Below are 22664 nucleotides of genomic sequence, written 5' to 3'. Positions count from 1 at the left end.
CCGTTCTTACGGCGGCCCACAACTGTCCCGGCAAAAAAAATAACCTCGCGGCAAAAGAAATAACTTCGCAGCGAAAGAAATAATCTCGCGGCAAAAGAAAAAACCTCACGACAAAAAGGACCGAAAAGACTCACGGCAAAAAAGAAAAGGGTCACAGCAAAAGAAAAAACTTCACGGCAAAAAGAATAACCTCACTTAGATAATTCTAAGGTATTTTTAATAAACGGAAGATGTCGTTGGTTGGAGTAGCAATCTTCTCTTCTGCATTCGTTTTAGCGATATACCAGCTTAAAAATTGCGATATTACTTAAACGACAACAATGATGAATAGACTCCTTCCATACCCACAACAGTAACTCTAAACCAATTTAGCTAACCTGCGAAGGGAATGAAACCCAGTTATTTACAATTTTTGATTCATTTGCAGGTGGCCCCGATGTTTTTCTAGTTTACTGTAACATGGCCAATAATCGTCTTGTGAGTGGACATCGCAAGGGTGTTCTCAAGTTGTGTTGTAACGTCAAATGGATGCTTTAACCAAGTGGAGAAATTTTCTACGACCCTTTTCCCTCGGTGTTGGCTTTCGTTATTATGATTAAATTAGAAGAGGCGTTTTGAACGGCTGTACAAGCGATCATATTCCCTCATGAGATTCTGTTGGCAAGCTACAGGTTACGGTCAGGAGTGTTAAAAAAAGGACCCCTGATCATAAAAAAAAACGCACACTTGGGTGAAAAGATAAGTGTTCCTGTTAGGCAAAGCGCAGATATTGCTCCCGCTGAGGTTGAGAACATGAAGAAGTAGGCAGATACAATCGAGATGTCTCTCAATTTTACCAAAACATGGGAAATGTGCATACACGGCAAAACTACCAAGTTATCCCCTTCAGAATTACCAGGAATAAAAGGAAGCCATGGTTAAAACTATTAGGAATCACATTTCAGGAAGATACTACGAACTGGGACATCCATATCGACGATATGCTATCCAAAGCCAGTAATCAAATGTACATTCTAAGGGTATGCAAATCCTATGGATCTTCCAAAGATCAACTCAATAATTTGTTTAACTCGCTCGTCATGTCCGTATTCTTGTATGGGATTGAAGTTTGGGGTGCAGCTTACCAGCGACAATATCTAGACAGAATCGACTGGTTTCTCAAGAAGGCCCTCAACTATACTTGACTAAATTAAAGATAGGGACTCTAAGCTTTGTAAGAACGTAATCAGTGATGATCATGTACTTCATGATTTTCTACCCCTAAAGAGGAGACGTGTGCCCCGTGAGTCAAGCATGACTTTATATTACCTAGAGTTAAAACCGAACGCTTCAAGCATTGTTTCCTTAATAGATGCCTCTTCAATTAAATTCACCGTATATAAGGAACTTCATAATATTACATGTTGCAATGCAACAATTTTTACATATTCTTAAATATACTCATAATTTTCTTATTAATATATTGTAAAATTACGCGTTTGTGGTTTCTGATTTATTGAAGACAGATAATCATCATTGTTTTTTTTTTATTATTAAAAGAATGGAAACATGATTTTTTTGGACGCGCTTTCGGCCATTAAATCTTAATCCGTGATTTCATTTAGTATTTGTACTTTTTAGATGTGTTTGTTACTGTGGTACTGTAGGAAAAAAACACGGCTGTATCATAGAAACTAACTAAATAACTCAGTTCTTCTGCACGAGTGTAACTTAACTTGAGGACCTAAGGAACCAAATTTTTATTTTAACGTAGAAAGCTTTCGTCCGAATATCCTCAGTGATACAGGTCTAGTATTTTCACACAGTCTTGTCCTTTTCCAGGACACAATCTCCATCAAACATCCCCAGTAGCTTACTTATCAATTACAGGCAGTTCGAGGTCTGCAGCTGGTAGACTCTCGGTCCCTTCTTCAGAAGAAACCCTTGGTTGTTCAGGGAGAAAACAAAGTCGTCGAAATTACGAATCTGCAGTCGTAGATCCTATCACAAGTAAATATGAAAAAAAGGTGCTTTTCAGACTGAAACTTTTTTAAATAAGATCCCTCTGAGTGGATCATTCAAGGAGAAGTGGCTGGCAAACCAGACACTTCGGACACACACTAAATGATTGCGAAACTTCGGGGCGCGCGACGCGCCAGCGGAGCAGCCATATTTAAGAAATAGTACTCTTAACTTGAACTTTGTTACACCAGATTTAATGGGTGGAAAAAGGTGAAGAACAAAAACACCTTTTTGAACTTATTTGCCACCTTAAATTTCTAATATCATCGAGAACCCAACGACTTTTGGAATGTAATCTCTTAAGTCCTGATATGAAATATTTTAATGTTAATTATAGAAAGGAGCGCCAGCATTTTGATACATTAGAATCAGTGAAAAAGTGTGCACAATTTGCTCATGTGAGGAACATGCAGGAAAAGATATCCCAGTTGAATAACGCCCATATGAGAAGCCAATCTACTCTCTCTCCAATTGTATTCATTTGTTAGAAAATTAAGCATTTTACAGGCAAGTCCGTACTAAAGAAAAGCGTCCCAGTTACCTTCGCTATCCTCCTCATTTGTTCAACGGTGAAAAGTGAGTTGTATTCCCTCTCTGAAATGCGACTTAGCTCTGCAACGAAGCGTTTTGACTACAAGATAAAAAGAATTCAGCAATCACGGACTTCAACTCCTTCTTAACAAACTGAGACAAAGTCTCCCAAATAAAACCATAACAGGAATGATTCAACAGACCCATGAGGCGAATAAAACTCAACACTCAACACACTCAACACTCTTTATTTAAAGAAGAAATATAAGGTTTACAAAACTTCATGTCCTGCAAATAGCTACAATGCTAATCTAGGCAGGACAAGACTTTAACTAAAGGCGTTATTAAATTACATAAGAAAAAAGAAATACAAAAACATACAGAAAGAACACCTTACATATAAATAAAACCATTATTGAGTACCTGCCTCACCGCAAAGAATGGCGTTTGCTCTACCCTTGGTGGCCTAAAATGGAGTTTTCCATGCGAATTCGATGCTTGTGTGTTAAAAAGAGATTTTATAAGCGAACGAAGGAAAAATGAACGCAGTTAGCTCTTCTATCAATTATTGAAGACAGACTTTGCTGGGTACGTGACGATGAGTACCGAACCTTCTCCACAAAGACTAACCTGTGCTCTTGAGCTCATTCCGGAGCCATGTTGAGAGCGTTGAAAATCCAGATTTCCAAAGTCGTCGCTAAACGTGTCCAGGAGACTGTATTTCATGATCTCCACCACATCCTTGGCGTCTTGTTGGCTAGCCTTTTCGCGCATCTCAAGCCGTGCTCGTGCCTTCAAGGGCAGATTTGAACAGAGAAGTAAAAGAGATGTCAACATGACGTCAAAATTGAAGTTGATGCGCTTCCCTGACGTCTAGTGACGTGCATGCGTACCTTTGAGTTGGGTAGCGAATTGCGAATAATGTACTATCCTCGGAATAAAAGGTCGACATATTGCATTAGTGAAGGTGAAAAATGAGGTCGACGTAAACGTCAGAAATCGCCTCCTTGTATGCGGAATGGCGTTTCTTTCTGTAAGTTTTGCGAGAACAAATTTTTGCGGTTCGATGTTGGGGCATTTCTGTTGGGAGATGTTTCCATTAAAAGCAATGACGCAAGCATTGATGGCAGAACACGTACAAGAAAAGAATTAAAAAATCAATTCAAAACAAATAACATTAATTAACAGATGGAGTATGGAGTTTTTTTATTAGACTGATGGTAGCAAATTTTTGCAGTGTTTTCTTTCGATAGATCTTATTTCTATGGGAAACCGAAGACTATCTACAAAATTTGCAAAAACAAATAACACCCTGACATTACTACGCATTCTCACTATACTGTTATCTATAAAAAATTTCCTGTGGTAGTGACAAGGAGACATCGTTAAACAATCAAGAACTTCTTTAAATGGTGATGATCGTATCCTTCTTTCGTGTTATCTTAATGCTTGATTCAACAGTAAGACTTTACGGCGAAATTAATGTTTATACCTGAGTGAGTCTTATGAGTGACTCAAGTTGCCTGGTAGTGATAGGAGTACTATCCGCACTGTGATGCTGTTGTCTTAAGTCCAAATAAAAATTCTAAAGAAGAAACACAACTAAGTCAGCGAGAAATTAATCCGAAAACATGAAAAAAAGATTAAAACTTCGAAGGGATTTTAGCTAGGCTACAAAGCCACTCGCTGATGGCGAATTTGCCGAATCCACCTTAAATCTCTTTCTAGGCTTTACCTTCTACAACTGCCCTGATTAAGATTTGGCTGTGAAGATCACTGTTCGTCCCTTTCTATGTAAAGGTCAAACATTACTTGTTTCATAAGTTCTTTGCGATCAAAACCATTACTTTAACTGCAAAAAGAATTTAGAACTTCGTACGAGGCTAATACATGCCTCTGGCAAAAACTTATGTACAAATAAAAACAAAACAAATAAAACAAAGGATTTTGCGTATTTACGCACGTAACTCTACACATATACCACAAATGCATAGATTCTTGGCTACCATCAACAAAATTTAATACAAGCCTTTTTAGTTTTCGCTTTGTCGCTGAGACAATTCCTTCAGAAAGCTGATACATCACACCAGTCAATTATAACAGACGTCGCTTAGTCCAGTCTGTAAATCAAAATCTTGGACCAAAGTTCTCAGTACTCCCGAAAAATTTACGGCTTTTTCATAAAAGCATGGTCCACCAGGCTGGCTCGGGGTCTGAGATTTTACCAAACGATTCCTCTTCCCTGTCCATGGCTTCGCATGACAATTGGGCAGAAAATTCTCCCATATATATAGCTCGCTTACCAAAAAAAACCTTTGAATGGTGGCACTGCCATGATCTAGGTAACTAAGGCTTAACTGTCTAATTGCAAATGAAAAACGAAAAAAGAAAATGACCAGAAGTTTGTGCCACCGTCATGTGACAATGAATATTTCACCTGTAAGACTTCTGCTGCTGCAGGAGTTAGTTTAGGATGCACATACGTCCTGGCGTAACCCACGTACTGTAACGCAAATGACCCAAATTAGTGACATAATCATCGTATTCAAAATTGTATTTGTTAGAGAAATGTTTCGTAACCATTGTGGTGGTTCCTTTAATGCCTTTTGCGATAAATTCCAATAATATTAATTCAAATGGTACCGAAGTAGAGAACAAACATTGCAGACTGAGTATACCGCTTGAAAGTAAATTCCATAAAAGATAAACTCAAAATGCAAATTATGTCAGGAATTTGGCAATAATAAGTCAGGCCAAGGAGTTAAAGTGTCCACTGATAACAATACTAACTTTTCGAAGTAGTTGGCTGGGAATGGCATCAAACTCTTCATTTCGACCAATCTGGCAAAAAAAAAGCCAAACGTTATTCACCCTTTATCCGCGTCAAATATAAGAGAAGCAACATCCACCCGCCAGGTTAACTTAAAAACCTGGCAATGCCCTAAATTTACCTTTAGACGTTCAGAGAGGGGTTTATCAGCTTCCCATTGTCTCCTCATCTCGTCCTCATCACTGCTACTGTCCTGTGGCCATCCGAAAATAATTAACAGCTATAAATGGGCAACTTGATCGTAGTAAGTATCCGATAAAATAGAGTCATTCATTCTTAGCCTGAGCAAATAAAGTAAAACTAGGGGACAAAACTATAATATGTAATTTTCATTTCCTAAGGCACAAACTGCTCTGAAAATCATTTTGTCCTCCTTTTAAGATCATGAAATAGGTATATCTTCCGACGCATGTTTTTGTTATTTTTGGCTGTTAATGTTTTAATCGTCGTTAATGTTACGTGCTGCTCTGTCTAGCATCGCCTTACTCAATCGGACAGCTTAGAAAGGTCGTTACGTTGCTGTTAAGTCTTCCTTTCTGTATTTACAAAGGAGTGGGACTGACGCCTCAGCAAAGTTTGTTTTCACCATATCCTCGAATCTTGAAGATGCCCAATATAATTTCTTTCCCTGCTGCGGAAACCCCTTTTAACTTTTGATCAGGATTTTAATCACGCAAACTCACACAGCAACATTGTTCATGATATGAATGTCATGTGCAAGAAACTATTCCCAGTCTCGATCATTCAACGATGGCTGTAATAAAATACAAAGCCCAGGTTCTTTTTTAAAGTTGAAATCCGCCAGTGATAAAACGAAATTCGTCGAATATTCTTAACAAGCTCGAAGAAACTTTCCCTGTCATCTCAGTTATGCGTAATGGGTAATTTACCGCGTCATTAAGCTGTTTGCATTTTAGAACGAGCGCTTCTTCGCCCGCGAATAAGTTTGAAGCTTTGAGCTACGTAAGCCGGCAAGGGGTCGGCAAATGGTCTTGCACTCATTAATGGCGCCAGACCACCGGTAAACCCCGGCCTCCAATCCTCTCGTCCTGCAGCGCTAATAACGAGGGCGTGCACGCGAGCTAGGGAATTTTAACCTTGGATGAAGAATCTCTGTACCTCTCTTGAACGCCGTCTTGCTGTCACCACTCCAAATGCACTACAAAGATAAAGAATCATGTACCATTATTACAGACATTTCTATTCTAAAATCTGGGCAGCAGACTGTAGAACGGGAGATGTCGAGTTCAAATCTCGACCGGATCCGGTACCGATAGGGGATTGAAAAAACAAGTCCATCAACGAACTCCACGTAATTGAGATGATCGCCACATCTTTACATCAAAGTTTCCTTACTGTTGACGATTGAATTTTTACTAGGAAATGAATTTGGCATTCTTTAGGGACTTGCCCATTTGATAATCAAAGCTCTTGGCCTCTTTCTTCTACACCTTGTAACAGAAGGTGCAAGACAAATCGTCCTTTCTCACTCTTAAACCTCAAAACAGTAGTTAGGCAGTTTTGTCAGTCAAACATCCTTGAGATCATCAGCATGAAATAATTACAAAAAAGTTTAATGATTTACCTCTTTTTCCCAGCATGCAAGGCCATAACATGTTCGGACAACATACAATCCATTTCCTGTTGAAAAATGAGCAGCATTCAGCTAACTTTTATGGCGTAAGTGATCATCCACAGCTAACCCTTTCATTCCCAATATCTCATCAGAAATTCTCCTTACTGTCTGCTATACAAATCTTGACGTTAGTTCGGAAATTTGGTATTGTATCAACTACTAATCCGCTAACTGTTATTTTCTTTATCTTCATTACCTTTTTGCTTAACAATGTATTGATATTGTAAGGAAGCTACAATTACGATATCTGATGGCGTCCCTTGGAGACGAAGAAAATTACGCTTTGTTAGTGTAGACAAACATCATCCAAGAGGTGAGAATCTTAAACCGATAAAAAATATTGATACAAAATATCATCTCGGAATACTGTTACACGTAAGACTGAGCTCGCATCATGACTGAGGACATTAGAAAGAAAAAATGTGGAACGGTTCTCAGGAAATCAACTAACCTCGTCTGGCTTGTCCAACAAAATGAAAACCTAAAAATACAACAAAAATTTGTCTCTATCTGAATTCGATTGCTGTGTGTCGAACACATGTTTACAACGATCTCAATGCGTTCGCCCCAAAGTGGAGCGAAGTCAGTTATGACAGATTTTCTGAACTAACCAGGTCGAAGCGTGACAACAAAGCACTCCCCATCCTAAGAAAAAAAAAATTTTAAGGATCGTATGAATACTCAGTTTAGTCAGCACTAACTAAATTAAATGTAAGAGTCAGCTGACTTACTTGAGATTCTCGGACACAGTCTTTGCTTTGTTGTAGTGACCACCCACAGGGTTGGCGGCCGCAAGGATTGATGTTCTCGCCGGTAGGCTGAAATGAGTACGCCAAATCATTTACTACCCAGATACTGACGAAATAGCAGACTTTTTCCTGTTTCGAACATGATAGTGGCTCTGCGCGCAGTAAACTTACCATTCATATCTTCACATGGAAAGACAACGATGTCAGTCTGGGTAACCGATTTATCATTAACTTTTGTCAAACCACGAAAGATTCCATTTGACCAAATAACGTCAAGAAAACGTGCAAAATTTTAGAAAGAACACACTGATACGAAACCGGTTCGGCCGGTTTTTCAGAGAAGGCAGCGTGGCAGAATTGTTTGTACAGAGGAATTGTAATCTAATGGTCCCCGGCGCAAGCCATCTTACTTGCTACCCACCAGACTTGTTACCACTTTCTCCGAGTTTAACTCCTTTACTGAGTATTGTAAATATTCAACAGATTGGTCTCCTACTAACTGGTCATTTTGCCCGTTCTATGTTGTTTTTTTTTTCTCTCGTTCTTTGTCCTTGTAATAATTTCTATCATTATACTTTTCTTAAAGGAATAAAAAAAGAAGAGGACACGATATAAAATAAAATACACCTTTACTGACCTGCAAACAACGCCGGCTTTTGCGATACTTATACTTTGCTGTTCCTAAAAGGACAAGATGAAAAGATCCTCAAGACACACATGAACTAGTAATCTTGTTCTTTTCACATTTGGAGCCTTTCATTCTGAGCACATCATCAAGGGGAAAAGTTGATTCTCACATAAGCCTCGTGTACACTAAACAATTCAATTATGAGTTCGAGATTGCTATCGCGCAATGATCAATCAGGGCGAAGCCCGAAAGAAATATTACGCGTGGAAATCGAGAGCGAATAATCTAGTAATTGTTTGGTACATATCTACTCGTCGTTCAAAACTTAGCAGGATCATGTCTTGCGTTCAATTTGTTTATACAACCGCATACTGCCTAGTCACCCTCTTTACTTACCATCTATCATGGTATAGACAGCGGGTAGAATGACCCATCAGATTTCAGGATTTACGATAGGACACCACTAGATTTATTCTGAATGTGGATAAAGATAAGTTTAATGTGAATATTCAAACCTCACCATTGCTTCAAGCAAAGCCTGATGTTGGCTCCCCATCTTGTCGAATTCATCAATACAGCAGCAACCTAAACCAGTGTATTACAAGGGAAAAAAGAACTGAATTTGATTGGGCCATCATTATAACTAATGTTTCCTTTCCCCATCGCCTTCCGCCTCGTTTCATGGGCTCAGTTCATTGGGTAAAGCAAACAAAAAAGGAAAGAAAAAAGGATTTGAAAAGAAAATCGACACCAACTGTTGGCGTGGTGGAGGGGGAATAATTTGCTTTGAGTAAGAATTCTTTCAACTCCTGTCCAGAGTATTTTTCCAGTCTAGATATATTTGCGAGAATCGATTTTTTTTCTTCTGAAATCAATCAAATAACGAAAAAAGTAAATAAACAATGCATACAACGTACCTTGGTCTCCTAACACAAGTGCTCCAGCCTCTAAAGAATAATCTCCAGAGGAGCCTTCCTTAGACAGTGTAACCTAAAAAACAACGTGGCAAATGGAGTATAAAAGGTGTTTACTTCAAATTGTCCTTCCCTCCCGTTTGATTTTCGCCGCTTCGAGCGTCTGAATCAGGATATCAACCTTTCTATTAAAAATACAAAGGTTTCTTCATAATTAAGTTCTTCCAAGAGAACGTAGATGGAAAATTATGTAGACAAAACACAATAAATTTGTTACCGTGAGTCCTGAGGTTGACGTTGCATTTCCACAGACATAGACGCCTCTTGGAGCAACATTGGACACTGCCTGAAGCATCTGCACTCAAGACACACACACGAGAAGTATAAAATAATAGAATGCTTTCGCTTGGTGCCTGATTGTTATCGCCCCAAAAGTAATTCGGCCCGTTTCACAGATTCTGTCAGAAAATATTGCAGATACCATAGGCCCTCGCACTGGTCCACAGGTGTGTTTAGATGAGAGTATGGAAACACGGTTGTGAGACTTTAGTCGTCTGTTTGAGAAATATTTAATGAACGCGATAGAGAACTTAGCTGTGTCTAAATGGCTACATTTTAACACTCTCGAAAGTTATGCAAATCTTATACTTGTGACTCAAGTTTTAGATCTTCAAACATCCCTCTTGTAAAGATAAGTTTACCTTACCACTGAATCCCTGAATTTAAAACAGGTACTCTTACGTTTATTCGCAGTTTTAAGCTGAACTTCGATTCCCACAATTTAATTATTACATTAGCCTAGACAATGATATAAGCCACCGAGTCATAATCGTTTTGATTTTCCTTGATCCTATGGCTCTGCGCCTCTGAACGGCTCCAACTTCAACATTGATGAAAACCAGCCTTAAGCTTTGCAAAATACCATGCACTCATCTCAAATTTTAAAGGGAAGAGATTGGTGCAAAAAACAAAACTAAGAAGGTTAATCAAACCAGCATCTATTCCAATCACCTGGCTTTTCCCCAATCCTGGGTCTCCAACAACCAAAATGTGTGGATTGCCTCTCACTGGAATACGATTCTGTAAAAAAAATTGTAAGCAACGTTTAGATGAGGTGAATCTTAACATTACATCATTCTTTTTTTCCTGGAGGCATGTGACTTCATTTACATAAATCCGAAAGTATGCTTCCTAATTCACTTTTCACCTTTACATAACTTCAAAGGTCAGATCCACAGTTCCCCCTTCTAGCTTTCAAACATCTCCGTGTAAATCATAAGAGAATTTAGTGATTAAGGCAACACCCTCAGCTGATAATTTTACCTTTTCTCATCACCTGTTTTCTTTGATAGAACACTACTAACCCAATGCATTCAAAAAAAGGGATGTGATTGTTTGTCTCACGATGTGGTCACTTTGAATGTGGATCGCAACGTTTCGAATACATACTGCTGGTCTTCTTCGGGCGAAGATTTAAATATACGTGTGTGTATTATAATCCATTATCATCTGAAGAAGACAAACAGTATGTAGTCGAAACGTCGCGAACCACATCCAAGGTGACCACATCGTCCGGCAAACGATTATATTTCTCTTTTGAAAGTGTTATTTACCATGATGACTTATCAAACCATTTTACGATATACCACCCTAATGGCTGGCAAATCTCGCCTCCCCCTCCTCCCCCAGCCCCAATCCAGACGACTATCAACACTGAATCGATCATTGGAAGGGAAAAAGGTAGCGAGGTACGGTGGGAAAGTTTAAAACGTGTTTTCAGAGACAGTGTCAGAGAGACAGAGATGAAGGCAAGTACAGTACATTCCTGACTGTCAAAGTTATCAGCAAAGGTAAAAAAAAATCGACATTTTTACCCCTGTTAAAGATAGGGTAACAAAATTAAAACTGTACCTTATCATTCAGGTATCTCTGGGTTCCACCAAACAGGCCTAACACCAAACCTGCTTTCACCATCTAACAAAAGGAATAATAATGATGATGAATGAAGAGGTTTTTGGCATCAAAATCAAATATCAATTGATTACAAGAAAATTCCCTTTTATTTACTCAGTCTAAGTCATTTACAAACTAGGTAAATTAGAAAACAATACCTCGTGTCCATAGATTGAAGGGCACAAAGAGCTGCAATTGAAAATGAGGTAGAAAATGTTTTACCTTACAGAAAAAAAAAAAACACACTTTTCTCAAATCACTAACAGACTTAATCCAAGTAATTTTATTACTTAATTTTGCAAATCTCTCAAAAATGTTTTAGAGTACTCAGAATTAATCATAAGCAAGAGGCAGTCCACAATTTTCTTGGAATTATTGAAAATTCTACGTAATAGTCTCAGTAATGAAAATAAATAAAATATACGCATACATACACTTGAGGGAGTAAAAGAAACAAACCAACTTCAATTAAAAATGCATTCTAATACTCTCACCCAACGATCAATCGAAACAAGTTCTTCTGAGCCTGAATTTCTTGAATCGCATACAGTTCCTATCAAATGAGGAAAAAAAAAAGAAAAAAAACTCCAGGCTCAGAAAAATATATATTTTCCTAAAATTAGCTTAAAGTACTTGTTAGACAATGAGCATTATATAGTCAATGCCACAAAAGTAGCATATCATAGGTGAACAACAAGATAAAAAAAGGAAAGTTTTGATGTGAATAGAAATCATTTTAAAACAAGGAGGATTTTTCAAATACAAAGTGTAAATGAAAAAACCTTAATAGAAAATTCCATGGCCAGTCCACTGGTTTGTTCGGTAGCCCCAGTTCCTCCCTTGTTATTATTCACAGCATTGACATGGAGGTAAAGTAGGAACATGCACTTGTCTTTGTTGCTCTTGTTGCGATCTACCAGTAAACAGTTCAGAAATGTACTGTCAGTAATTAAAAAACAGATGCAAGGAGGCGTAAAAGGGGTCTTCTTTAATTGGGACACTGATGGTGCACAGCAGTGAATCAATTTCCTGAGGACACAAGGACTGATCGTTGTTATGATAGGAACCAATTATGTGTAATTTGAGGCATGACTTGATTGACAAGAGGCACACACCTGTAGAAACTAATATAACAGATCTTATATGTAACTGCAGGCATGATTTCAGCCATATGAAATAAACTGGTTGTTTTGAAACCGAAAGCTGTCTTCTCCCAATCTACCACACAAACAAAACAATCGTGGTTAAATTGTGGTATATTTGACAAGGGCTTAGTACCAGCAGATTAAGGTATAACCAACTTGAAAATTTGAGTGGTATGATATGTCAACTACCTGTGCATTGTAGTTCTCCAACTCTGAATGTATAACCCAGCATTAAAGACAGACCAAAGAGCTCATTGACTAACATTTTGCAGTTGCACATTAAGCAAAACAAATCCATACACAAGCTTTTGAACAAAATTCCCTTGTATGTACTTCGCTTGACTTGATGAAAATGAGCTTTCCCAAGATAAATTGTTTGTTCCAAGTGCTATTGTTTCTTTTCCTTTGAAATTGTTTGGATTTTCATAGAAATTTCATTTCATGGGCACCATGTTTAATGATAATGCTTGTTAAAAAAAAAAAAAAGGGTTTAATTAAAAGACAGCTGGATCTATTTGCTCTACAGTTCTTTCTTCCAACTACCTACTTTCTTCTGTTCCTGTAGCCTTCACAATCCCAGTAACGGTAACCATATCACCTGGAACACAGCTGTCCACTAGCAAAAAGAGGACAGAGAACATAGGAAAAAAAAAATCATGTTACTCTAACTGACAAAATGTACTACAGGTATCCATGTCGGACAGGAAACCAAGTTTGACTTTTATCAGTTCCTAAATTCAGGAGATTACTTAACAGGGAACAGATACATGGAGATGTTCCTTCATTATTCCGATGAGTTTATTCAATTGCTCTTCTTCTCTTTTCACTGCAGTTACTGTAACTAATAGCTAAGCAAAGTCCTAATAAAAGCAAACAAACCTAGAGGTACATGTATCACATCGGTTTGGATGATAAGAATAAATGTTACAGAGAAAAGAAGATATATTTAGTATGAAAAAATCTTGGATACTATTAACCATTTAACTCCCGTGAGTGACCAAGACAGAATTTCTCCTTACTATATCTTTACATACAGACAAGTGATGAGAATAAAGAAAACTGTCAATTATGGGATTACTAATTGATCCAACATCAAATTCTCCAAACTAACATAATGATAATCGTTTGGCAGACAGTAAGGAGAATTACTAATGTGATCTTGGGAATTAAAGGGTTAACCCTTTAACCCTAACATCAGTATGCATATTCTCAACATTGCTCTATAATCACATTTCAGAAAATGCTGTTGGGGAGGATTTGTTTGAAAATCAAGCACTTCTCTAGTGATCATTTTCCTTTATTATTGTGAAATAGCTTTGTGATTTGGGTAATTTTGTCAGGAGAAAATATATACTTATAACAGACTCCTAGGGGTTTAAGGGTTAATTTTCATATACATTTAAAAACAAGAGGAAGAAAATCTTCATACACCAAATTAGAAGATCATAGATTCATACCTAGATCAGCAGTCAGTTCACACTCAACAGTTCTTGGAATTCTTCCAGATTCACGTTGGTCATCGTCCATGATTTCCTGAACTCTTTGGGAAGGGAGAACAAACATTGAAACCAACATCTTTGCTAAAACCATTCTTTTTAATTTAGTCACCATGGTTTCAAACTATTGTAGACTGAAAGAAACTTATGATATTCTCTTTAAAGAATTTGATATGAAGAACGAGTAGGTAACCTTACAGGGTAAAACAAAGTTCCACAACTACAGCTCAACCAAACAGCTTACAAGGATTTTGAAAGCTGTGCAGTTAAATTTTATTCAGTCTGATCCTCTTTGTATTTTTTCATAATTTTTTATCTTGTTCATCTACATGTACAGAATATACATTTATACATGGGCACATCTGCATCTCATGTGTCAAGCAGAGGCCTACAGTACACTGCATACACTGTCTGAGGTAGAAGTTAACCCTATGTTACACTCTAAGATTAGTAAGCATATTCTCTGTACTGTTCTCTATACCTCTCTGAAGGTGCTGACAGGGGGAATTTGTTTAACAATCAAAAGCTTCATTAACTGCAGATCAATTTGTTTATTATCATGGCCTTAATATTTGATTCAGGGGTGGTATTGTAAGGGAAAATAAGATCCTAGTCACCCTTACATGTCAAAGGGTTAAACTCTTAAACAGGTCATTCAATGAGCTCTGAGCCACAATACTTCACTCTCACAGTGTAGACCTCTCTCCTCCCACAATACTTCACTCCCACAGTGTAGACCTCTCTCCTCCCACAATACTTCACTCTCACAGTGTAGACCTCTCTCCTCCCACACTACTTCACTCTCACAGTGTAGACCTCTCTCCTCCCACAATACTTCACTCTTAAAGTGTAGACCTCTCTCCTCCCACAATACTTCACTCTCACAGTGTAGACCTCTCTCCTCCCACAATACTTCACTCTCACAGAGTAGACCTCTTTCCTCCTACAATACTTCACTCTTACAGTGTAGACCTCTCTCCTCCCACAATACTTCACTCTCACAGTGTAGACCTCTCTCCTCCCACAATACTTCTCTCTCACAGTGTAGACCTCTCTCCTCCCACAATACTTCACTCTTAAAGTGTAGACCTCTCTCCTCCCACAATACTTCACTCTCACAGTGTAGACCTCTCTCCTCCCACAATACTTCACTACCACAGTGTAGACCTCTCTCCTCCCACAATACTTCACTCCCACAGTGTAGACCTCTCTCCTCCCACAATACTTCACTCCCACAGTGTAAACCTCTCTCCTTCCACAATACTTCACTCTCACAGTGTAGACCTCTCTCCTCCCACAATATTTCACTCTCACAGTGTAGACCTCTCTCCTTCCACAATACTTCACTCTCACAGTGTAGACCTCTCTCCTTCCACAATACTTCACTCTCACAGTGTAGACCTCTCTCCTCCCACAATACTTCACTCTCACAGTGTAGACTTCTCTCCTTCCACAATACTTCACTCCCACAGTGTAGACCTCTCTCCTCCCACAATACTTCACTCTCACAGTGTAGACCTCTCTCCTCCCACAATACTTCACTCCCACAGTGTAGACCTCTCTCCTCCCACAATACTTCACTCTCACAGTGTAGACCTCTCTCCTCCCACAATACTTCACTCTCACAGTGTAGACCTCTCTCCTCCCACAATACTTCACTCTTAAAGTGTAGACCTCTCTCCTCCCACAATACTTCACTCTCACAGTGTAGACCTCTCTCCTCCCACAATACTTCACTCTCACAGAGTAGACCTCTTTCCTCCTACAATACTTCACTCTTACAGTGTAGACCTCTCTCCTCCCACAATACTTCACTCTCACAGTGTAGACCTCTCTCCTCCCACAATACTTCACTCTCACAGTGTAGACCTCTCTCCTCCCACAATACTTCACTCTCACAGTGTAGACCTCTCTCCTCCCACAATACTTCACTCCCACAGTGTAGACCTCTCTCCTCCCACAATACTTCACTCTTACAGTGAAGACCTCTCTCCTCCCACAATACTTCACTCTCACAGTGTAGACCTCTCTCTTCCCACAATACTTCACTCTCACAGTGTAGACCTCTCTCTCCTCCCACAATACTTCACTACCACAGTGTAGACCTCTCTCCTCCCACAATACTTCACTCCCACAGTGTAGACCTCTCTCCTTCCACAATACTTCACTCTCACAGTGTAGACCTCTCTCTCCTCCCACAATACTTCACTACCACAGTGTAGACCTCTCTCCTCCCACAATTCTTCACTCTCACAGTGTAGACCTCTCTTCTTCCACAATACTTCACTCTCACAGTGTAGACCTCTCTCCTCCCACATTACTTCACTCTAACAGTGTAGACTTCTCTCCTTCCACAATACTTCACTCTCACAGTGTAGACCTCTCTCCTCCCACAATACTTCACTCTCACAGTGTAGACCTCTCTCCTCCCACAATACTTCACTCTCAGTGTAGACCTCTCTCCTCCCACAATACTTCACTCTCACAGTGTAAACGTCTCTCCTCCCACAATACTTCACTCTCACAGTGTAGACCTCTCTCTTCCCACAATACTTCACTCTCACAGTGTAGACCTCTCTCCTCCCACAATACTTCACTACCACAGTGTAGACCTCTCTCCTCCCACAATACTTCACTCCCACAGTGTAGACCTCTCTCCTCCCACAATACTTCACTCCCACAGTGTAAACCTCTCTCCTTCCACAATACTTCACTCTCACAGTGTAGACCTCTCTCCTCCCACAATATTTCACTCTCACAGTGTAGACCTCTCTCCTTCCACAATACTTCACTCTCACAGTGTAGACCTCTCTCCTTCCACAATACTTCACTCTCACAGTGTAGACCTCTCTCCTCCCACAATACTTCACTCTCACAGTGTAGACTTCTCTCCTTCCACAATACTTCACTCCCACAGTGTAGACATCTCTCCTCCCACAATACTTCACTCTCACAGTGTAGACCTCTCTCCTCCCACAATACTTCACTCGCACAGTGTAGACCTCTCTCCTCCCACAATACTTCACTCCCACAGTGTAGACCTCTCTCCTCCCAAAATACTTCACTCTTACAGTGAAGACCCCTTTCCTCCTACAATACTTCACTCTTACAGTGTAGACCTCTCTCCTCCCACAATACTTCACTCTCACAGTGTAGACCTCTCTCCTCCCACAATACTTCACTACCACAGTGTAGACCTCTCTCCTCCCAAAATACTTCACTTTCACAGTGTAGACCTCTCTCCTCCCACAATATTTCACTCTCACAGTGTAGACCTCTCTCCTTCCACAATACTTCACTCTCACAGTGTAGACCTCTCTCCTTCCACAATACTTCACTCTCACAGTGTAGACCTCTCTCCTCCCACAATACTTCACTCTCACAGTGTAGACTTCTCTCCTCCCACAATACTTCACTCCCACAGTGTAGACCTCTCTCCTTCCACAATACTTCACTCTCACAGTGTAGACCTCTCTCTCCTCCCACAATACTTCACTACCACAGTGTAAACCTCTCTCCTCCCACAATTCTTCACTCTCACAGTGTAGACCTCTCTTCTTCCACAATACTTCACTCTCACAGTGTAGACCTCTCTCCTCCCACATTACTTCACTCTAACAGTGTAGACTTCTCTCCTTCCACAATACTTCACTCTCACAGTGTAGACCTCTCTCCTCCCACAATACTTCACTCTCACAGTGTAGACCTCTCTCCTCCCACAATACTTCACTCTCACAGTGTAGACCTCTCTCTTCCCACAATACTTCACTCTCACAGTGTAGACCTCTCTCCTCCCACAATACTTCACTACCACAGTGTAGACCTCTCTCCTCCCACAATACTTCACTCCCACAGTGTAGACCTCTCTCCTCCCACAATACTTCACTCCCACAGTGTAGACTTCTCTCCTTCCACAATACTTCACTCTCACAGTGTAGACCTCTCTCCTCCCACAATACTTCACTCCCACAGTGTAGACCTCTCTCCTTCCACAATACTTCACTCTCACAGTGTAGACCTCTCTCCTCCCACAATATTTCACTCTCACAGTGTAGACCTCTCTCCTTCCACAATACTTCACTCTCACAGTGTAGACCTCTCTCCTTCCACAATACTTCACTCTCACAGTGTAGACCTCTCTCCTCCCACAATACTTCACTCTCACAGTGTAGACTTCTCTCCTTCCACAATACTTCACTCCCACAGTGTAGACCTCTCTCCTCCCACAATACTTCACTCTCACAGTGTAGACCTCTCTCCTCCCACAATACTTCACTCTCACAGTGTAGACCTCTCTCCTCCCACAATACTTCACTCTCACAGTGTAGACCTCTCTCCTCCCACAATACTTCACTCTCACAGTGTAGACCTCTCTCCTCCCACAATACTTCACTCTCACAGTGTAGACCTCTCTCCTCCCACAATACTTCACTCCCACAGTGTAGACCTCTCTCCTCCCACAATACTTCACTCTCACAGTGTAGACCTCTCTCCTTGCACAATACTTCACTCTCACAGTGTAGACCTCTCTCCTCCCACAATACTTCACTCTCACAGTGTAGACCTCTCTCCTCCCACAATACTTCACTCTCACAGTGTAGACCTCTCTCCTCCCACAATACTTCACTCTCACAGTGTAGACCTCTCTCCTCCAACAATACTTCACTCTCACAGTGTAGACCTCTTTCCTCCCACAATACTTCACTCTCACAGTGTAGTCTTCTCTCCTTCCACAATACTTCACTCTCACAGTGTAGACCTCTCTCCTCCCACAATACTTCACTCTCACAGTGTAGACCTCTCTCCTCCAACATTACTTCACTTCCACAGTGTACACCTCTCTCCTCCGACATTATACTTCACTCTCACAGTGTAGACCTCTCTCCTCTCACAATACTTCACTTTTGCAATGTAGACCTCTCTCTCCTGCCAGGAGTTTAAATTGGTACTAGCAAACTCTTAACAAAAACAGATGTAATGTTAGAGGGGAGGGAAGAAGAGATTTCTGCAATTATATGGAGATCCCTTCCAAGAGGAAAAGCATTACTCAAAGTCAATTCACACAGCAGAAACTGGAATAAGCCATAGTTGATTTTGTTTTTCATTTAAATGACCACTCACTTGATAGTTTGCCAGTCAATTGTCTCAGTCATTGGTGAGCTTCTCTCAGGAGTGAAAGATTTGCCACGACAATCCACTGAGGAACACTAATAAAGAAATAAAATTCAAAAAGAGGATAGTCCTGAAAACATTAATTACTTCCATGTGCACTGATGACTACCTCTGAGGGTTTTGCTGACTTGCTTTAACTTTTAATTAAGTGAGTTTCCAGCAACAGCTCAACAACATGCAGCCACTGAAAAACTTCTTTGCACTTCAAAGTAGATTCATTTGATTTGGATCTAGGTTTTGGCATGTTTTATCATGAAAATACACATGTAGTAAAGTATGCCTTGTTGTGTATAATGCACATGGGAATATGGGAGATAATCAAAGAAAGATTAGTAAATTATAATTATAATATTATTATAACAGATTCAATGATATCCTAATGATGCATATACAATTAACTTCGCCCTTCAGAGCATCCTAATTTCAAAATTAATGAACTCACAATTCTTAATTTAACACCAAAATGCATGCTGTATACTGCAAATTAAAGTTTTTTTGTCTGCTACTATGGTGAGCTTCTGAAATTATGGTTCAAATAGCCCTTCTGAGTAATTTTTAAATGTGAGACAAGTTAAAGAATCAAATTAACTTGCCTGAGTTGGAATTGAGTACTTCCCGTCGGTGAGATGAACAACCTTGAAATGACCATGAAAAAAATCAATGTTGCCGTCAGAAAAATTCAGACATGAGATTGCTTTATTTCTACCACTTAGTCTTGAGAATTTTTTAAAGAAAATAAATTGTCTTCTCATTTTGAGTCTTGCAAAAATTTAGTCACACATTCTTATTTCATTTCAAGTTGCCTTGGAAATCTTGAAATGGCCTACAAAAATCAGCATTTAATTCTGAAATAGTCAGATTCACAAACCAAACATGAATAAAAAATAACATGACTGCATAATTAAGACATAGACACCGTACCTGTGTCTGGCTGCACAAGTTGCATGAAAATGCCATCTTTTTCACCAGAGGTTTAACATTGCTAACTCTTATTACTGTTCCATGGATTGCCACAAATTTGCCTGCAGTTGTTACAGCAAACAAGTGAGTGCAAGGACAATTCAAAGGTCTGAGAAAATTTAACTCTGTGTGATTTGGATGATTTTCTGAGAGTTCAGAGGTCTTAACTCTTCAACCCCCAAGAGTGACCAACATCAAATTTCTCCTTATAATATCACCCCTGAATTACACATAAAGGTCAGGAGAATAACAGAAATGATCACCAACTAATAAAAGAATCATTTCTTTATTAATTAAACAAATTCTCCTTGTCAACACCTTGGCAAATGTAAAGAGAGCAGTAAGGAGAATATGCATACTGATCTTGGGGTGTAAAGAGTTAAAGTTCCACAGCATACAGAGAAGGTGAAATCAGTTAAAGAACTGAAAACTCACAAGTCATCAAGATCAAATTTTTTAAAGAGGTACATGGACACATTTTACATACCCCAATAGCAAGACTTGAGGTTTTTGAGTGGAATGGCAGGCTCAAAGTTTGTTATTCTGGTGGTTAAAATTAAAGCAATTGACATTTAGCTAGTATATAACATATGAGGCACAAAAATGAATCTGCTAGGTAAAGACTGTAAGGAGAGTAAATATCAAAAGACATCACCCTTGAAATAGAAAAACATATATATAAATTGGGTGTGTTCATTTTATTTCTACAAGTCATCTAACATTATGCTCTCCAGGTAACCAAGCAAGCAATGTATTAAAGGAATACCATCTAAGGAGAATTTTAAATTCCGTCACTATACACAAATGCTAAAGTAACAAGCAAGCCTCCCTATGTTAAATACATAACGTTATTTTCTCATGTCTGGTACAAGCTGGAATGTTTGCAAAGCCTACAAATTCACATACCTTGCTTGTATATATGGCAAATCAAACAATGGTGCTCCATGGGGGCTCTCAGCTGTCTCCACAGTCAACAAAACCTTGAATTTAAAAAAAATTAACAAAAAAGGGAAGAAAATCTTTGGAGTCAGTCATAAATCACATCTACATGTCAAAGTATTTCTGTAATTATCAACCTAGCAACATGATCATAACATTTTTTTTAAAAAAAGTCGAGACTCATCCTTTTAGGAAAGCATTTATAAGAATTAAAGATTTTACTACATTAAGACATTCTACCATCTTTGTACATTAAAATATAAGAAAAATAATTTGTTTTCATAGTTTATACATTTCATCAATAGTTCAATTGAATAAGTATGCTATAAAATTTTAAGGCACTATTAGAAATTACTGGAAATTGTAACATATACTTTAAATAAAGTAAGTATTGTAATTATGATAATTATTAGTACATATATACAAAACAAGTGAAATATGCTATTCGTGCACGCTGGCTAGTTTTGAAGTGAATAGGAAGTACTAGTCATCTCCAAGCAGCCAATCACACAAAATCATGCACCACAAGTTCAATTTCCAACCATTTTTCCCCATGATATTGAAAGAAACAACCTAATTTATTGGTTTCCGTGTGGCATATACTTAAAACAGTTATTCACCTCAGTCAGTGTAAGGGAAAGTGATGGATATTTACCTCACTGCTTTATGGCTTGAAGTAAATATTGCCCTCTATTTACCTCCGATGCACCAAACAATTATTACATAATATAAATTATGTATATATTTTCATAAATTCAAAAAATCAGACCATCACAGTTCTGCGCTACATTCATAAAAGAGCATACCTGAGAAACTGCCAAGCTAATACTATGAAGAACTTCTGTTGGCTGATCTCGTAAATCTCCAGCGAAAGATGGAAAACTCTCAGCAAGCTCTGGAGTAATGTTTGAACAGAAAGTTGCAAAAGTGTAGACCAAACAATGACTAGCATGATACAGTTAATTTTCAATTTAAGAATGATATTTTTGTTTTTAGAAAACAAAAAACATTTAGAATTCAACCCAAAGAGGCAATCTGAAAAAATTTATTTCTAAGTGAGAACAATAAAAAGGAAGACACCAACTTGATGCAAATTGTTTTTTTTTTTCTTTTAGCTACTTCATTGAGAATTTCTGTCCCAATGTATCTTGTATTTCCTTGAATAATCACCTACAGTGTAGGAGCTTATTTCAAATTTTTGCCCAAAACAAGGAACACTTAAAAAGAAGGAGGGCACCTTATCAAGGATGGGAAGGGGGGCTCATCATTCCCCTACACTCCTATTCTGCTGAAGTTGAAGCTTAAAAAGTTATGGATAAAGTGGGAATAAAACATGTTTTTGTGAGAGAGGAGCGGTGTACTAATTTGAAGAGGACACTTGTTTGAGAGGTTGGGGCTCATTTGACATGTAGAGCTGGAGACTTATTCAATTAAATATGAGCTTTGATCACCAAAGTTGTATGTTCTCTATAGATTTTAAAACATTTAAAAAGTTTGTAACTCTGCATTTAATTCTATCCATGACACAATTTACCTGTATCTGATATTAGATCCATATAGTCAAACATCACAGCTGCTTTGCTTTCAATCTCATCCTAGGAAAGTGCATTATTTAGATCATTGTTGAGTCAGACCAAGACAAAATTTCTCCTTACAATATCAAGCAAACAAGAGATAAGAATAAAGATAATTATTTGTTGGGGGATTACT

General features: G+C 38.8%; 1 protein-coding gene across 3 annotated transcripts in view; it reads right to left on the bottom strand.

The window, feature by feature from the left end:
• Window positions 1-1358: 1358 nt before the first annotated feature.
• The window catches only part of LOC131786555 (DNA helicase MCM8), a 32380-nt gene continuing 11074 nt past the window's right edge, over window positions 1359-22664 (bottom strand). For 2 of the 3 annotated variants that reach the window (XM_059103607.2, XM_066169622.1), the window contains exons 4-33: window positions 22489-22549; window positions 21761-21849; window positions 20922-20995; window positions 20503-20558; window positions 19977-20077; window positions 19649-19690; window positions 19005-19090; window positions 13845-13927; window positions 12935-13003; window positions 12025-12155; window positions 11737-11795; window positions 11401-11431; window positions 11201-11263; window positions 10301-10369; window positions 9567-9644; window positions 9293-9365; window positions 8896-8960; window positions 8385-8428; window positions 7730-7816; window positions 7610-7643; window positions 7450-7479; window positions 6948-7003; window positions 6482-6521; window positions 5484-5555; window positions 5323-5373; window positions 4970-5035; window positions 4025-4117; window positions 3163-3324; window positions 2543-2632; window positions 1359-1980 (exon numbers count right to left, since the gene is read on the bottom strand). In XM_059103607.2, coding sequence (XP_058959590.2) covers window positions 1864-1980; window positions 2543-2632; window positions 3163-3324; window positions 4025-4117; window positions 4970-5035; window positions 5323-5373; window positions 5484-5555; window positions 6482-6521; window positions 6948-7003; window positions 7450-7479; window positions 7610-7643; window positions 7730-7816; window positions 8385-8428; window positions 8896-8960; window positions 9293-9365; window positions 9567-9644; window positions 10301-10369; window positions 11201-11263; window positions 11401-11431; window positions 11737-11795; window positions 12025-12155; window positions 12935-13003; window positions 13845-13927; window positions 19005-19090; window positions 19649-19690; window positions 19977-20077; window positions 20503-20558; window positions 20922-20995; window positions 21761-21849; window positions 22489-22549 — 2172 coding nt within the window. In that variant the 3' untranslated portion in view covers window positions 1359-1863. The remainder of the gene's footprint in view (window positions 1981-2542; window positions 2633-3162; window positions 3325-4024; window positions 4118-4969; window positions 5036-5322; window positions 5374-5483; window positions 5556-6481; window positions 6522-6947; window positions 7004-7449; window positions 7480-7609; window positions 7644-7729; window positions 7817-8384; window positions 8429-8895; window positions 8961-9292; window positions 9366-9566; window positions 9645-10300; window positions 10370-11200; window positions 11264-11400; window positions 11432-11736; window positions 11796-12024; window positions 12156-12934; window positions 13004-13844; window positions 13928-19004; window positions 19091-19648; window positions 19691-19976; window positions 20078-20502; window positions 20559-20921; window positions 20996-21760; window positions 21850-22488; window positions 22550-22664) is intronic. The other variant, XM_066169623.1, reaches the window with a different exon arrangement.

The sequence above is a fragment of the Pocillopora verrucosa genome, chromosome 7, assembly GCF_036669915.1.
Source record: "Pocillopora verrucosa isolate sample1 chromosome 7, ASM3666991v2, whole genome shotgun sequence".
Lineage (NCBI taxonomy): Eukaryota > Metazoa > Cnidaria > Anthozoa > Scleractinia > Pocilloporidae > Pocillopora > Pocillopora verrucosa.
Note: the sequence above shows the minus strand (reverse complement) of the source record. Positions and strands in the feature narration are given on the sequence as shown.